General features: G+C 33.8%; 3 protein-coding genes across 3 annotated transcripts; 2 read left to right on the top strand and 1 right to left on the bottom strand.

Moving 5' to 3' along the window:
* The first annotated feature begins 597 nt into the window (after positions 1-597).
* Positions 598-3,196, top strand: LOC139851912 (14-3-3 protein 9-like). Its single transcript, XM_071841115.1, has 7 exons — positions 598-759; positions 1,402-1,708; positions 1,986-2,073; positions 2,297-2,403; positions 2,497-2,645; positions 2,746-2,792; positions 2,952-3,196. The coding sequence occupies exons 1-7, from the start codon at positions 687-689 to the stop codon at positions 2,952-2,954; spliced, it is 774 nt and encodes a 257-aa protein (XP_071697216.1). The 5' UTR covers positions 598-686; the 3' UTR covers positions 2,955-3,196.
* Positions 3,197-5,317: 2,121 nt separating this feature from the next.
* On the top strand, positions 5,318-8,837 carry LOC139852610 (uncharacterized protein At2g24330-like). Its single transcript, XM_071841919.1, has 5 exons — positions 5,318-5,959; positions 6,772-6,916; positions 7,082-7,191; positions 7,266-7,677; positions 8,183-8,837. The coding sequence occupies exons 1-5, from the start codon at positions 5,708-5,710 to the stop codon at positions 8,455-8,457; spliced, it is 1,194 nt and encodes a 397-aa protein (XP_071698020.1). The 5' UTR covers positions 5,318-5,707; the 3' UTR covers positions 8,458-8,837.
* Positions 8,838-15,297: 6,460 nt separating this feature from the next.
* LOC139852963 (probable beta-1,3-galactosyltransferase 14) lies at positions 15,298-17,169 on the bottom strand. Its single transcript, XM_071842312.1, has 7 exons — positions 16,700-17,169; positions 16,467-16,619; positions 16,296-16,378; positions 16,103-16,202; positions 15,908-16,021; positions 15,678-15,820; positions 15,298-15,521 (listed from the first exon to the last, which is right to left on the bottom strand). The coding sequence occupies exons 1-7, from the start codon at positions 17,059-17,061 to the stop codon at positions 15,436-15,438; spliced, it is 1,041 nt and encodes a 346-aa protein (XP_071698413.1). The 5' UTR covers positions 17,062-17,169; the 3' UTR covers positions 15,298-15,435.
* Positions 17,170-17,412: the final 243 nt, after the last annotated feature.

Raw genomic sequence — 17,412 nt, 5'->3', positions numbered from 1 at the left:
TATATCGAAAATATATATATAGGAAAACCTAATGTTTTGGTTGTTTCCATATTATAAAAACGGTTGTTTAATTATTTGAATTTTAAATGAGAAAATTTATTTGATTAAGTGGTTTGAGCGAAAAGTTAACCGATTCTTAATCTAAAATAATTAATCCATTAAGAATAATCAACTACTTTATCAAGAGATAATATCTTGACCCAACCATCATACAAGCCTACTTGTGAAGGTGTATTCTTCTTTCCAATTTCATGCAATATATTAGTTCACAAGCTGATAAAAACGATCTTACATTTCAAAGTCATTTAGATAACGTTCATTTCCATACATTTTAGTATGCAATTTGATAATAATGATCTACAATCTTATCTTTCAAAGTAGTTTTAGTTGAGTTCTTTGGGCAATTAACTTAAAAAGGGGACTAAATAGTCTCAAAAGACTTGCATATATCCAAAAAATATTCCTACCTTTTTACTTGGCTATTGTTTCTCTTATTTCGTGTAGAAAGTGTGAGAAACTAAACTTTGGTGATCAAAATAAATATAAATATTCATTATAATTACATTACAATATATTTTAAACATTTACATATAGGTACAGCCTACACACACACAGGCACCTTTCCGCGTTTCTCTTTCACATAACAAAAATTTAGTAGCAGTTGAAGCCTTGAAAGATCGGCATCTATGGCGGCTTCAGTTGAACGTGAAAACTTCATCTATGTTGCTAAGCTTGCTGAGCAAGCTGAACGCTATGACGGTTATCATCGTTCCTTTATTATAGATCCGTTTTTTACATGTTGATTATACTGTTTTGTTCCCAGTTTGCGGTGCCCTAATGCGTTCAATACTTTAATTTACGCATATTATTTTAGCTTTAAACACAATTGCACATATATACGATCTATTTTTGTGGATTCTATCTATTTGATATACTAATTAGGGTTATATTAAGTTTAGGTATAGAAAGGCTGAATTAGGCTTTACTAGATCTTGAAATTAACCTATGCAATAAGTACTCATATTGGAATGTAACTGTATTCTGTTGCTAACAGTTAAGACAGTTTTGGAAAAAAAAGTATTGATGATGCTTAAGTTATAGTGAACGTTGACTGTGATTTTAATGTACTTGTTTTAGTTATTTGAGTAGGTAGACATGTTTAAATTTTACTATTATTGCTAGATGCATGCTATGAAGAGAATATCGTATCAAACAACGATCTGTATGTATTAATGTAAGCTATAGTTTTGTTGTCACTAGGAAACTCGTTCTCGGATTTGATTGTTTAAGGAGGAGTTCAAAAGTATACATCATGCAAATCTATGAATTATGATTAGCTAATTCTGATGTTGATTGTTATTTTACTGTTTGTGAGCTTATGGTAATTATTTATTTGTTCAGAAATGGTGGAGGCCATGAAAAAGGTAGCGAAACTGGATTTAGAATTGACTGTCGAGGAGAGAAATTTGCTCTCAGTTGGATACAAGAATGTGGTGGGTTCACGTAGGGCATCATGGAGGATATTGTCTTCCATTGAGCAAAAAGAAGAGTCGCGAGGCAATGAAATTAATGTAAAGCGGATTAAGGAATATAGGCAGAAGGTGGAAACAGAGTTGTCTGACATTTGTGGAGATATCATGACTGTGATTGATGAGCATCTGATTCCATCTTCATCCGCTGGAGAATCTACTGTTTTCTACTATAAGATGTGAGTCTTACTTATTAACAAGTGTGACCCAAAAGGTCCAAGAGAACATTCTTGTCCAATTTCATGGTGGTAGCTAGTTGTTATCACTTTAGAATTTCATGTGGGGCTTGTGTTCTTGCAATTTGCTCCTCGAATATAACCACTTGATTTGATCTGAATGTATACAAATGGTCAACCAAACTTTTTTTAACTTTCTTTTTCCAACTAGGGTTAGTTTAAGATGACCTTGAGCTTTTCAGATCCTAAATATATTGTGATGGGCTTTGATGGATTGCAGGAAAGGAGACTATTATAGGTATCTTGCAGAGTTCAAGTTTGGCGATGACAAAAAAGAGGCAGCTGATCAGTCTCTGAAGGCTTATCAAGTAAGTGACTATTTATCTCTGTGTTATTTTCATTTATTTACCACATGGATCTTGATATTTATTTACATAACCATAACCATTTCATATATTAGTTCTAATGCATTTGAATAGGTATTGATGTCTGTTTATTTATTTATTTTATTTTTTTTCTGAGTAACTGCAATACTAGATAGTTTAATATATACTCCTTGAAAATTGACATGCTGAGTTATGTTTTTCCTAGTTGGCTTCTACTGCTGCAGAGGATTTATCTCCTACTCATCCCATCCGATTGGGTTTGGCTTTGAACTTCTCTGTATTCTATTATGAGATCATGAACTCTCCTGAAAGGTAATGAAATATGCATCAATCTTGCTAGCATACTTGATATTGATATGAAAAGGTTGTGCTAACTGGTTTTTTATACAATGTTGGCTTTATCAGAGCCTGCCACCTGGCTAAACAAGCCTTTGACGAAGCTATTTCAGAGCTTGACTCGTTGAGCGAGGAATCATACAAAGATAGCACCCTGATTATGCAACTCCTGAGGGACAACCTCACTTTGTGGACTTCCGACATTCCAGAGGATGGAGGTAAAGTGTTTATTAACCCTTTTCAATTCGTTGCAGTTTAATCTTTGCATTTTTTTTTTTTTACTGTTTTCACTGTAAAAAAAAGTTCTTGCCTTTGCAGAAGACCAAAAGATGGAGATCACCAAATCTGGTGCAGAAGACGCAGAGGTTAGTAATCCTTCTCTATTTTCACACTCTGTAACTGCAGGTTAAAAAAGAAGCAAATGACCAAACTTTGTAGTGCATATAATTACTTAAGTTTTTAAGAGTTTGTTGGTTTGTGTTTGCTCTTGCACATCGATAAAGTTTTTGAATTTTTGTGTGCAGTAATATTTGAAAGGGAACTCTGCATCCTTGAATCGAGGGGATGGTGGCCTTTGTTATTTGTATTTGTAAGCATAAATTCTAAAGCGGTAATATGAGAATCGCATTAGTTGTTATTTTCTATTCTTGTCTGTAACAGTTGTAAAATGCCCGGATATGGGACGTTTTGGCATGCCCACAGATTTTATGACCCAGGCTTGTTTATGTGATTTTAGTTATATATGGAGTATTAGAAAGTTTCGTTTTCATTTGGTGTGAGTGCAAATAGGAACAAATTCCACCGCAAACTTTTCATTATTGTTTGTTCAGATTCTACTAACTATTGTTTGCTTAAATCATGTTTACTGCTCATCAGTAATCTCTTTGATGAAGCCTCATATTTATAAATTGCTTTTCAAACGACTAATGAAACTTTGGATTTAAAAATTTCTTAAAACCAACAATTACCAATGTACAAGTTTTTTTTATTGGTAATTATCATTTAATGTGCATTACTTAATCTTACCTATTGTAACAAAATGATCTCGGTCATTGTCAACCGGTATAATCAAAGAATGGGTTGAGGATTGTGTTTGGGTGATGTGATTTGTGAATGACGTAACTTATATCTTTGTTTGATATTGGTTATATCTGATATTGATATTGATGAGCAAATTGGAGATCTGAAGTTGACAAGTGATTAACAGATGATGGTTTATGCATAAGAAGGTTCTTTTAGCCAATTATTTATTTCAACACATCTTGTTCGATTTCCTAATTCGCTAATCATTTAAATCATTGGTATATAGCTTATACAAAAGCTAATCAGCAATGGATTTGAATGAATTAAATTAAACTAAAATGGACTGAATCATGTATTATGAAGTACTCATTCCTCACATTATAAGTTATCACGTCCACAAGAGCCACAAATTGAAAAAGGTAACTGACTCGAGTTACTATTCCCATCTAGAGTTGAACGAAGGTCCTTCGAGTTACTACTCCTCCTCGATTAGCTCTATATGTTTGCGCCTCTTCACGAGGGTGATTTAAGTATATATATTTTTTTTTTGAACAGCGATTGGGATCACTCGAGGGGGACTTTATTATTGGTATATAGCTTATACAAAAGCTAATCAGCAATGGATTTGAATGAATTAAATTAAACTAAAATGGACTGAATCATGTACTATGAAGTACTCATTCCTCACATTACAAGTTATCACGTCCACAAGAGCCACACAAATTGAAAAAGGTAACTGACTCGAGTTACTATTCCCATCTAGAGTTGAACGAAGGTCCTTCGAGTTACTACTCCTCCTCGATTAGCTCTATATGTTTGCGCCTCTTCACGAGGGTGATTTAAGTATATATATATTTTTTTAACAGCGATTGGGATCACCTGAGGGGACTTTACCACCCGTTGCGATCATCTCCCGTTTCGACTATGCCGATGCAGCTATAATAACCCCGCCCCCATCGCTGCTCGGGAGGAAACCTTGAAACCAATCCAAGGGCACGACAAAGTAAAAACCCCCTCCCCTTTACTCCCTACGAAATTCTCTAGGAATATGGTTCGTGAAACATCTGGCTTACCCATAATTTCCCATTCCCGCATTTGAGAATTGAGATTTAATACTTTCAAACAAAAAAAAAAAAAAACATCATCCGTTACATTTAAACTTAACGAACTATAAGGTTGTCGTTATTAACAAAAAAAGTTATTTCCTCTAAAATTGCGGATGCCCATTTGCTTGGAAATAATGTTGGTAAAAGACTGATGGTTTCGAATTGTGATGTTGCTATTGGCCCCAATACGTGATCGTATTAGGGTTCTTTGATATTTGATACGGTCATGGAGGATTTTGAAGGCGTCCATGTGGAAGTAAAGTTAATCAACTCAAAGACGGTTTCAAAGTCTAAAAAGAGTAAGATTAAAAAACTGGGCCAAATTGAAGAATTTCTATGTTGATGTTATTTGAGTGTCGATGGTTCGTTTCGTTGCTTTTGGCTTTGTTGTGGTTCACTACGGAAGTTTTTGACTCCTTTTCTTCATTGGTGTTTTAAGTACGGGCATTTCATCATTAAAGTTTTTATTTTGTTGTATTTTTTTTTTTTAAACTTGTTTATTGTTTATTTGTTTGCTTGTTGGTCAGTCCCTTGGTTATTTTTTTAGAGTTGCTAGGTTAGTTTTGCTTTGTTCGGTTTATTATTTATTTATTTTTGTCCTTTTTTGTATGGTTTTATAGGCTTTTATTATTTTATTGACGTGACAATTTTTATATAGTTAAGTTTTTTATGAAAAGAAACGAACGATAAAAAAAACAAAAAACGTTCCGGGTTTTTCTACTACGGTGTGCGTTATGTGTCCCCTGCTCTACAACTAGACCATTTCTCTTTATTTCTTCCTAAAGACCTAAATACTGTACAAACCAAACCCTAATTTTGTTCTAATTAAAATCCCGCATTTTTATCTCCCCACTTTCTTCCATTTTCTCAATTTTATATTTTAATTTAATTCGATTTAATTTTCAGTCACCCAAATTAATCCAACAAACAAGAACACCTAAAGCTACAGCAATTAAAACCCTAAATTATACATATAATTTCTCTACATTCCAGGTACGCGATCCAACACACCTGTCTCCTATTCATGTTCGCTTACTTTTTTAAAGTGATCAACTCCACCTTTTTAGTTATCTGATCTGGATCTGTGCTTTTAATCCGATTTAAATTTAAATTTCAGTGGCTAAACCCTAACCCTAACTCGAGCCCTAATAATGGCTGATGAGAAAGAGGTAAAGAAGGAAGTAACTGAAGTGAAGAATGATGATAAAAAGAAGAAGAAGAAGGGGATTTTGTCAAGAATATGGAATGGTGTGTTCAGATTAGGTGGAAATAGTAATGATTTTGAAAAAAGATTGCAATATATTACCAAAGAAGAATCTACTATTATTTCTAGAATTAAAAGGAGATCTTTGAGATGGAGAAGAACTGCCAGGAATTTGATTATATTTTCTGTTATTCTTGAGGTAAATTTAAATTAATTAATTAATTAATTATTGGTTTATGTATTGTATCTAGCATCTATTGTATATAGTTTGTAGTAATAATATCTGATCTAGCAGGTTGAGTTAGCCTTGAATTTCGAGTTTATATTTTATAATCTGAATGTGTGGAAAATGTTAAAGAGTTTGCCTTTATTTCATTTTTACAGTTCTACATTGTGTATATGACCTTTATTTGAGAAATTGCACATTCTATTTGAGTGACATTTATAGTTATAGGTCTACTAACAGTAGCGATTCTAGGATCAGAACTCAATGGATCGTGATTTTTTTTTTAAGTACTAATTATATTTGATTTCTATTTTAGTTGTTATTTATCTTTAAAAAAACTACAAATTCGAAAAATATATGTGGTCCCAGTAGTTAAATTTAGGATTGTTTTTTGTTCTATACAAATTAAAGGAAAAACTATAAATTCGAAAAATATATGGGGTACTGTAATTAAATTTATTGGTGTCCTCTAAAATTTAGTGGTGTCCTATAAAATTTAAAGAATAATTTCACGTAAAAATTTTAAACTAGTGGTGTCCCGTGACCCCACGGGTTCTAAGCTAGACTCGCCAATATCTACTAATCATTTTTTCTTCTGGAGTGTATATTGTGGTATGTTCTTTTTTATAAGACCATATATGTATGGTTACTGTGAATTAGTTACTCCAAATCATATATCTGAAGATACAATTAATGTCATTATGACAAAAAAGAATTGTATGTTTTTTTCTTTTATTATTATTGTAGGCATTATTAATTAGAGAAAATATTGTGTTATGTTGCAGTTTGTTGCAGTGGGTTATGCTATAATGACAACAAGAACGTTGGATATGGATTGGAGAATGAGAGCATTGCGAGTCTTACCAATGTTTCTTTTGCCGACTTTATCTTACGTTTTGTATTACGGACTTTCACGTTTTACAAAATATTGTAAGTCTGCTTACTTGTAATCATATATAACCTGTTGTGATATTTACCTTGTTCATCTTAAAGCTTATGTTCATAAGTTAATTATCTAAGTGTCTTTTTTTTTTCTGGTTCTATAAAGTCCCGTTATTGCAGAAAAATAGTGACTTTTGGTGTGATGTCATTTAGGTGATCGCAGGGATCAGAAACATTTAGAGAAACTTCGGGGTGAAAGGCAGGCGAAAATTGACGAGCTTAAAGAGAGGACTAACTACTACATTACTCAGCAACTAATTCAGGTACACTTTGAATCTGCTCATAAACATGTTATAATTTGATAGAAGTAGTGGGCTTATTTACAACCGTTTTTCAGAAATATGACCCTGATCCAGCAGCAAAAGCAGCTGCTGCATCTGTTCTTGCATCCAAATTGGGTGCAGATTCGGGCTTAAAAGTGTTTCTTGGAGATGAGTCGCAATCCAACGCACATGCAACAGGAAAAATCAGTGATGTGGAACTTCAACAAGCTAGTGGTCTTAGGAAGCGAAACCAATCAAATGCTAGATCTCCCAGAAACAACGCGGGCCCGCATTCGGATAAACAAATGGTTCAGAATGAGGTTTCTGAGAATTCTCCACGTGAACAACTTGTCGTAGAGCATCAAAATCCTGCAGCTTTAGGTGGTCAAGATGGTGGTTGGATTGCTCGAATAGCAGCGTTGCTTGTGGGTGAGGATCCTACACAATCTTATGCACTTATATGTGGCAACTGCCATATGCATAACGGTGAGTTTACTTTTATATCCGTAACATTTATGTTTCACATCTTTGATTTGCGTCTATGGGTTGTTTTGTTTTGTCTCTGAATCTATTTTTTTTATATGGTTTAATGTTTGAATAAACAGTCTAGACACTGTGCTCATGTTTTTTCTCAAAAGATGTCAACTTTTTCACGAGTATCCACATGCATATCATTTTTCAACATGGGTTAATTATCTGATTATCATTATTATTCCGTGTATTAGATAGTTACTGCCAAAACGTATGTCCAGAGACCGTCTATATATATTGCCGATTTTGACCGAGTTTTCACCAATTTTCAATGATCTTCCGAGTAATCCCGAGTTTTGGCCAAATTTGACCGATTTTCCGAGTAATCCCGAGTTTTGGCTGAGTTTGACCGAGTGCTCGCCGAGTTGCAAAATTGAGTATTCTCCGAGTAATTCCGAGTAATTCCGAGTTCTGCGACACTGAGTGTAATGACACTGTAAATGTTTGTGAATGTTTACAGGTCTTGCAAGAAAGGAGGAGTTCCCCTTCATCACATACTATTGCCCGCATTGTCATGCTCTAAATAAACCAAAGAACTCGGTGCTTTCTTCAGATGCCATGTCCCCTGTTTTGGGATCTCCAGCAACGATAGCAAGTGCTGATCCTAACTCGATTAAATCAAATAACGAGTCGATTGGTGAAAAAGTATCTGCTGCTAACAGTCCCGTGGTATCTGCAGTTGAAGAAAAAGAAGCAAGTGAGAAAAAAATGGCGGAAGATGTTGCCAGTCACTAAGGACGGACAAAGAGGAGACGTTGACAAAAGTGTTGTTTCAAGTTGTTGGAAGATTTGTAACGGGTTCATGGTTCCATTGTTTGTGTAACAAAGAGGACATCGTGTTAATATACACAGGTAACAAATGTTTGTGACTACAGTTTGTGTTCATGTCAATTGGTTGATATTTAACTTTTGTTTGGGACTTGAATCCATTCTGGTTCATGGCTTTATAAGTCACGGTTTTTAATCCAGTACGAAGATCCATTGATGAAACATATGTATGAATTTGGACCGCACTAGCCATGCATTTACGTCACTGCTATGATTGTAGAATCTGATCTGATACTTTTTACTAGTCTGATTTGCTGATAACATTGAACCACTGTTTTAGGTTTTACAGGTGAGTAGGTGACCAGTAATCTTTTTGAGGATCTATTATTCGCATTAACATGTTTTTGTTATAATTCAGTAGGCTTATAACTACCTTTAGTGGTTTGATTTTTGATGTTATAATTCAGTAGGCTTATAACTACCTTTAGTGGTTTGATTCTTGATGTTATAATTCAGTAGGCTTATAACTACCTTTAGTGATTTGATTCTTGATTTAGAATACTAATAATGAAGTGTAAGAACAAAGATGATAATGGAGAGAAAGAAAGAAACACTTTGTAAGTGTGAGAAATGGTGCAAGTTTAATGCTTGCATTCATGAGTATTTATAGCCTAAAATCTCAATATAAAAATACATACTTTGTGTACCAAAATTGACTATATGTATACACCAAAATTGACTATTCATATCTATATTATTATTATTATTATAACACTCCCCCTTGGATAGCAATTTTATTTTGTTGAAGATCAACTATAAATTACTGCCTCGTTAAAAACCTTGCTAAAGAAAACCCAGTGGGAAAAAACTTTAGCTAAGGGAAAAAGAGTGCAGCATGGAGTTGACTCCCCCTCAAGTAGACATCGCTTCAGCTGTTACATCTTTTGAACATGTCTCATGCCAATGTTATGAACGTGTGTTCTGAAAATAGCAGTTGGAAGTGCTTTCGTGAAAAGATCAGCAGAGTTTTTGCTAGATTGCACATATCTCATTTCAATCTGGTTGTCCTTAATGAGATTTTGAGTGTATGAGAAGAATCTAGGTGGTATGTGTTTTGTTCGGTCACTTTTGATATACCCTTCTTTCATCTGTGCTATGCAAGCTGCATTATCTTCATAGATAGTTGTTGGACTTTTATCGCGTTCTAGTCCACAAGAATCAGTAATGAGTTGTGTCATTGATCTCAACCAAAAACATTCTCGAGTAGCTTCATGTAATGCAATCACTTCGGCATGATTTGACGATGTAGCAACAAGTGTTTGTTTTTGAGAACGCCATGATATTGCAGTACCTCCATTTAGGAATACATATCCAGTTTGAGATTTAGCTTTATGTGGATCAGATAAATAACCTGCATCTGCATAACCAACCAAATCTTGTTTTGGTTCGTTAGAATAAAATAATCCTAAATCAGTAGTTCCTCGAAGGTATCGAAATATGTGTTTGATCCCATTCCAGTGTCTTTTGGTAGGAGCAGAGCTGAACCTTGCCAACAAATTAACTGCAAAAGAAATGTCAGGTCTTGTACAATTTGTAAGATACATAAGAGCTCCAATTGCACTAAGATATGGTACTTCTGGTCCAAGAATGTCTTCTTGATCTTCACATGGACGAAATGGATCAGCTTCAACATTGAGTGATCTAACAACCATAGGAGTACTTAATGGTTTTGCCTTGTCCATATTGAAACGTTTCAAAATCTTTTCAGTATATGTTGTTTGATGTACAAGTAAACCATTAGGCATATGCTCAATTTGTAAACCAAGGCAATACTTGGTTTTTCCGAGATCTTTCATTTCAAATTCTTTCTTTAGAAGTTGAATGGCTTCATGGATCTCTTTATTTGTACCTATGATGTTAAGATCATCAACATAAACAGCTATGATCACATATCCGGATGTTGTTTTCTTAATGAAAACACAAGGGCAAGTAAGATTATTTGTATACCCTTTGCTTATCAAGTAATCACTTAATCGGTTATACCACATACGTCCCGATTGTTTTAACCCATATAAAGATCTTTGTAATTTAATCGAATACATTTCTTTGGGTTTTGCATTTGATGCTTCTGGTACCTTAAATCCTTCAGGTATCTTCATATATATATCACTATCAAGTGATCCATATAGATAAGCAGTCACAACATCCATGAGATGCATTTCTAAATTTTTAGAAACTGCCAGACTGATTAAGTACCTAAAAGTAATTGCATCCATAACAGGAGAATAAGTTTCTTCATAATCAATTCCCGGTCTTTGAGAAAAACCTTGAGCTACAAGTCTAGCTTTATACCTTGTAACTTCATTTTTCTCATTTCTTTTTCGGACAAAAATCCATCTGTATCCTACAGGTTTCACATCTTTAGGAGTGAGAATGATGGATCCGAAAACTTTTCTTTTATTGAGTGATTCTAATTCAGCTCGTATTGCTTCTTTCCATTGAGCCCAATCATGTCTATTTTGACATTCAACCATAGATGTTGGTTCTGGATCATCATCATTATTCATGATGTCATATGCAACATTAAATGAAAATTTCTCATCAAGATTTTTCATTTCATTTCGGTTCCATAATATTTTTGAATATGCATAATTGATTGCAATTTCTGTATTGACATCATCAATCTCCTCTGCAGTAGGAGTACTGATTTGTGGTTCTTCTTGAACACTTTCTTTTACTTCATTATCAGCTGATTTTCTTTTTCGAGGATTTTTATCCTTTGAACCGATTGGTCTTCCACGTTTCTGACGTGGCAAAGATTCATGAGTGACGTTATTGCCAGCTTTTGGAATTTCAATTCGAGCTGGAGTATTTACTGCTGGTATATATGATTTTGTCACCGTTTTTGTATCTGTAAATGCATCAGGCAATTGATTTGCAAGTTCTTGTATATGCATTATCTTTTGAACTTCTGTCTCGCATTCTTTTGTGCGAGGATCAAGATACTTTAATTGAGGTTCACACCATGAAACATCATTTTCTTTATTTTTCATTTCTCCCCCTAATCTAGGGAACAATGTTTCATTAAAATGACAATCAGCAAAACGTGCTGTAAAAACGTCACCTGTCATAGGTTCAATATACCTTAATATTGAAGATGTTTCATATCCAACATATATTCCCAACCTCCTTTGAGGACCCATTTTTGTACGTTGTGGTGTCGCAATTGGAACATACACTGCACAACCAAATGTTCTAAGATGGGAAATATTTGGCTCTTGACCAAAAGCAAGTTGTAGGGGGGAATATTTATGACTTGCACTTGGTCTGATGCGAATCAATGCAGCAGCATGTAAAATTGCATGACCCCATATAGATACAGGGAGTTTTGTTCTCATTATCAATGGTCTAGCGATTAACTGTAAACGTTTAATCAATGACTCGGCTAAACCATTTTGTGTATGCACATGAGCAACAGAATGTTCAACAACAATTCCTATAGACATGCAATAGTCATTAAATGCTTGAGATGTAAATTCACCAGCATTATCAAGTCTCACCCTTTTAATGGTGTAATCAGGAAAATGAGCTCTCAATTTAATAATTTGGGCAAGAAATTTTGCAAATGCCACATTACGGCTTGATAACAGACAAACATGAGACCATCTGCTAGATGCGTCTATTAGAACCATGAAATATCTAAATGGTCCACATGGTGGATGAATTGGTCCACATATATCACCTTGAATTCTTTCAAGAAACATTGGTGATTCTTTCTCAACCTTAAGTGGTGAGGGTCTAGTTATCAATTTTCCAAGAGAGCAAGATGTACATGGAACCATTGTATTATGATGGATTTTTCTATCCTTTAGTGGATGTCCATGAGTACATTCAATAATCCTTTTCATCATTGTTGATCCTGGATGGCCTAATCTGTTATGCCATAAACTGAATACACCAGGATCAATATATTTTTCGTTAACTACCATGTGTATTTCTGGTACATTTATATGTGTATAATGTAATCCAGAACTAAGTCTTGGCAGTTTTTCAACCACATGACTCTTGTCAGTGATACTTAAATATTTCTCATTTTCTGTTGTCACTGACTGATAATCATACCCGTTAAGGTATATGTCGGAGAAACTCAATAAATTTCTGCTTGACTTGGGAGAAAATAAGGCATCATTTATTAAAAATTTTGTACCATTTGGTAGTATGAAATTTGCCTTTCCTATCCCTTTTATCAAGTTAGCAGGTCCTGATATTGTATGTATAGTTCCTTCCGTTGGTTTTAGATCAATAAAATATTTCTCGGATTTAAGTATAGTGTGTGTAGTTCCAATGTCTGCTATACAGAGATCTCCACCACTTGATTGATGTTGTATTCCAGCAAAATTCATATTGAACTTCATATATAAGAAATAAATAGTGAGTACATTAATATTACACAATATTTTAAACGCAAATAGATAGTACTGAAACATTTAGCAAACATAATGACAAAGACAGACGATATTAAATCGTTTATTTTTCAAAAAGACACACAACTTAAACATTCAAGAAATCTTCATATAAATCAGATGGTTTCTCAGTGACTGTTGGATCAATATTATCCACAAAATTTACTTCCTTTTCTTTACCTTTCAGCGAATCCTGATACATCTTAACAAGATGTTTAGATGTTCGGCAAGTATTAGCCCAGTGGCCCATTCTACCACATCTGTAGCAAGATTCTTCAGAATTTTTAGAAGAATTTTCTTCAACATCTTGTTTAATGGGCTTGTTTTGTGGTTGATATTTATATTTTCGTGGATTACTATTTCTTTGACCACCACGGCCACGACCACGTCCACGCCCATTACCATTACCATAAGGATGGTTTCTACCATAGTTATAGCTTTTGGCATGATGATGGTGATGGTTATTATAACCACGACCTTGCCCGCGTCCTTGTCCCTGTTTATAATTATTTGCAGTATTTGCTTCAGGGATTGCAAGTGTACCAGTAGGACGGGATTGCTGATTTTTCATTAATAGCTCATCATTTTGCTCTGCAACTAAGAGATATGAATTAAGTTCAGGATATGTTTTGAACTTTAGCATTCTCAAATTTCTTTGCACTGTGATGTTTGCAGCATTCATTGTGGAGAAAGTTTTCTCCATCATGTCTGCATCACTAATTTCATGTCCACAGAATTTAAGTTGTGAACATGTATTATACAGAGCTGAGCTGTATTCATTTACTTTCTTAAAGTCTTGGAACCTTAATGTTCTCCATTGTTCCATTGCAGCTGGAAGTAAAATTTCTCTTTGATTATTGAATCTGCTTTTGAGACCTTCCCATAAAACATGGGGATCTTCTACAGTCACATAATTATTTTGTAAGCATTCATCAATATGTTGATGAATAAAGCAACATGCCGTAGCTTGTTCTTTTTCAGAACAAGTGTTGTTTTCATTTATGGTTTCAAGAATGCCCATTGATTTAAGATGCATTTTTACTTTTATAACCCATGGCATGTAGTTGTTTCCAGTTGATTCTAAAGGAGTAAATTTAAGCTTTTCCAGATTCGACATTTTCTATTATCAAAAATTAAAACAAACATCATGATAAATTAGAGTCAATTTATATTCATAAGTATATAAACATTAAACATAAATTTAATATAACATAAATGATAAGTAGGTGACAGTGTCGACCATGTGTAAGCAATCATAAATAAATGTTATATAACAAAAATATAAATATTAGTAAACATAAATGAAAATTTGGCGACAGTGTCGACCATATATTTTTTCAGGTGGTATAACCGACCTATATCATTCTGGTGGTATAACCGACCATATATCATTTTGGTGGTATAACCGACCATATATCATTTTGGTGGTATAACCGACCATATATCATTTTGGTGGTATAACCGACCATATATCATTTTGGTGGCAGAGCCAACCATATTTAGTATTAAGATTATCGTGCTGATAACGTGTTATAATTCAGTAGGCTTATAACTACCTTTAGTGGTTTGATTTTTGATGTTATAATTCAGTAGGCTTATAACTACCTTTAGTGGTTTGATTCTTGATGTTATAATTCAGTAGGCTTATAACTACCTTTAGTGATTTGATTCTTGATTTAGAATACTAATAATGAAGTGTAAGAACAAAGATGATAATGGAGAGAAAGAAAGAAACACTTTGTAAGTGTGAGAAATGGTGCAAGTTTAATGCTTGCATTCATGAGTATTTATAGCCTAAAATCTCAATATAAAAATACATACTTTGTGTACCAAAATTGACTATATGTATACACCAAAATTGACTATCCATATCTATATTATTATTATTATTATAACAGTTTTATACAATATTGCATCCTCTTTCTTTTTTTTTTTGTTTTTTTTACCATTGATCATACTCTTTTTTTTTTTTTTTAATAACCATTGATCATACTTTTTAATGTAACAGATAACTAAAAGAAGTATTAATTAAAAGGGTATGAACAATCTAATGCAAGATGTGAAGAACCTTTTCCATGACCTTCACAATATGCAGCACTCATTTACAAACAATTTAAGTTCATCTGTTACAAAATTTCCCAAATCTAAAAAACATGAACATTGTAAAAACTACATCCGCAATACACTCTCAAGAACAGACACCCTAACAACACACAAATTCACTGATACGACTTTCAGCTGAGCGGTCACAACTTTCTTTAAAAAAATATTGGTATATAAATGAAAGAATGGACTAAAAGCACAAAAATTTCAACCAGGGTATATCGAGAGTATTTTCCAACTTTCTTTAAAAAAATATTGGTATATAAATGAAAGAATGGACTAAAAGCACAAAAATTTCAACCAGGGTATATCGAGAGTATTTTCCGTGTTCAGCAAATTGCAAAATCTGGAACGGTAACTTAAAAGCGGATTCTGTGCTCTACTCATTGATTGGCAAAGTTGGGCTGTTTGCACATATCTTCATTTTATGAAGTTCCAATAGTTTCTTCTCAGGGTTACACAATCCTACAAGATGAGCAAAGTTCATAATATCTGTTTTACATACACGTAGTTGTATCACATATTTAGCATAGATGGACTAGAAAAGCTTACTTAAATTTTGAAATGGTAAAACTGGTACACAGTGCATTAATTTACTCTGTTTTTTACAAAAGGACTAACCGGAACATTTGGGGATATCCCATACGGAAATTGATGTAGCAGTACATTCCGCTTGACAAAGTTGATGATTATTTTCATGAGTAACATTCATTGCAAGCATCCATGCACCGATAGTAACATCCTCATTGCTAAACATCCGGAAACTGAAAAGTAATAATCACACGATAATGAACTAGATGTCACGTAGTTTAACCTCGTTCATGATACTATATGTAAATAAAAAAACTTGCCTATTATTTCTTAAAGCAACCAAGTTTGCAACAACATCTGCAGAAAGAGCATATAATGGACCATAAGCATGAAGAAAGTATTCTTTTCCAAGCATATACCCTAGTGGCTCATGCCTACATCAATAAAAATGTTAAAATTGTGCCCTAAAATTGTTATCTTGTATACAAGATAATATAACTTTTGTGAGACTTAACCATTTTAGCTTTGGATCAGTGAACACAGGGCCTTTCTTCATGCATCCAAGATAAGTCTGCGTGTGATGACGCTCTTTAGCCAAAAGCAGCGAGAGCCGATCTAATATCAAATACTATAAGGTTAGAAAAATAACAGTTCCCACATGATTTAAAAATGAATTTTTCCTACTTATACTAAAATAATGTTAATCACCTGGTCTTAGATATATGTCATCATCAGCTTTAACATAAAAATCAGAATCATAAAGTGCATATGCAGCTTTGAAAAAAGCTAACCTGTAATGAACACACAAATTATAACAACACTCATATAGTGAAAACAACTAGCTAATCATTATTATTTGCGGCTACGATCAAAACTAACGTTTTATAAGGGAGCTTACTATACTCCTCTTCAATATCCAAAAGTAAGAAATCATCATATTCCTCCACCTCTTTTTTAAGCTCAGACATTTTCGATTTATCACGCGTTTTACCAATAACAAATCTGAAAGCCAGCCCTGTAGACTCTTCCAACCTGCACAACATTCATAACTGTTAATTAAATTAACCTACATTGCTCGATAAATTACGGAATGCAAAATCAAGAACTTATACCGTTGAAGGCCTTGGTGATCAGAAGGCATCCAAGTTTTTCGCAACGATTTTCGTCTACCAGCTGATGAAAAACCAGTTTGAATTCCTACAAAAACCATTACTTTGTGTCTCTTGTAATCTGAATCAGAAACTAAACCACTAGAGCCACCAGTAGCACTTTGATCCCAAGCTACAGATACAGAAATAGGTTTTGAATGTTTACATTTATACATTCCTGCGATATCTTGTTTCAGAATTAAAATGCCGAATAATAACAAAGTGGCGAAACCGATTACGAAAGTTAGGGTTGGTGAGATTGATTTGCGACCTAGGTTGGATGGATTACGAGCATGGAAGAACTTCCTAGATGAGAGAATTGGCATTGGAAGAACCTCCGAAAAATGGTATAAAATTAGGGTTTCGGTTATGGTGATTGTTAATTGGAATTTCAGATCAATTTTGGAGGAAATATCAGCATTAGGAACACAGGATTAGGGTTAAGGGCTAGGGAGTTATGAAATGGGTTAGTTATGGCAGTTAAATTGTTAGTTACTTCAAATGTAGGTACCGGTACATGGTCGATAATGATGTGCCATGGATACCTAAATTTTAAATCAATCAGTAGTAGTATTATTTTACTTCAATTTTTTAAGATCAATCATCATTTTGCCATAAATCAAAAGTAAAAGATAACAAATCAAAGTAAATAAAAACTTAAGTGTTTTTATAAAATC

The sequence above is a fragment of the Rutidosis leptorrhynchoides genome, chromosome 6 (assembly GCF_046630445.1).
Source record: "Rutidosis leptorrhynchoides isolate AG116_Rl617_1_P2 chromosome 6, CSIRO_AGI_Rlap_v1, whole genome shotgun sequence".
Classification (NCBI taxonomy): Eukaryota; Viridiplantae; Streptophyta; class Magnoliopsida; order Asterales; family Asteraceae; genus Rutidosis; species Rutidosis leptorrhynchoides.
The sequence above is the reverse complement of the archived record's forward strand: the minus strand, read 5'-3'. Positions and strand labels throughout refer to the sequence as shown.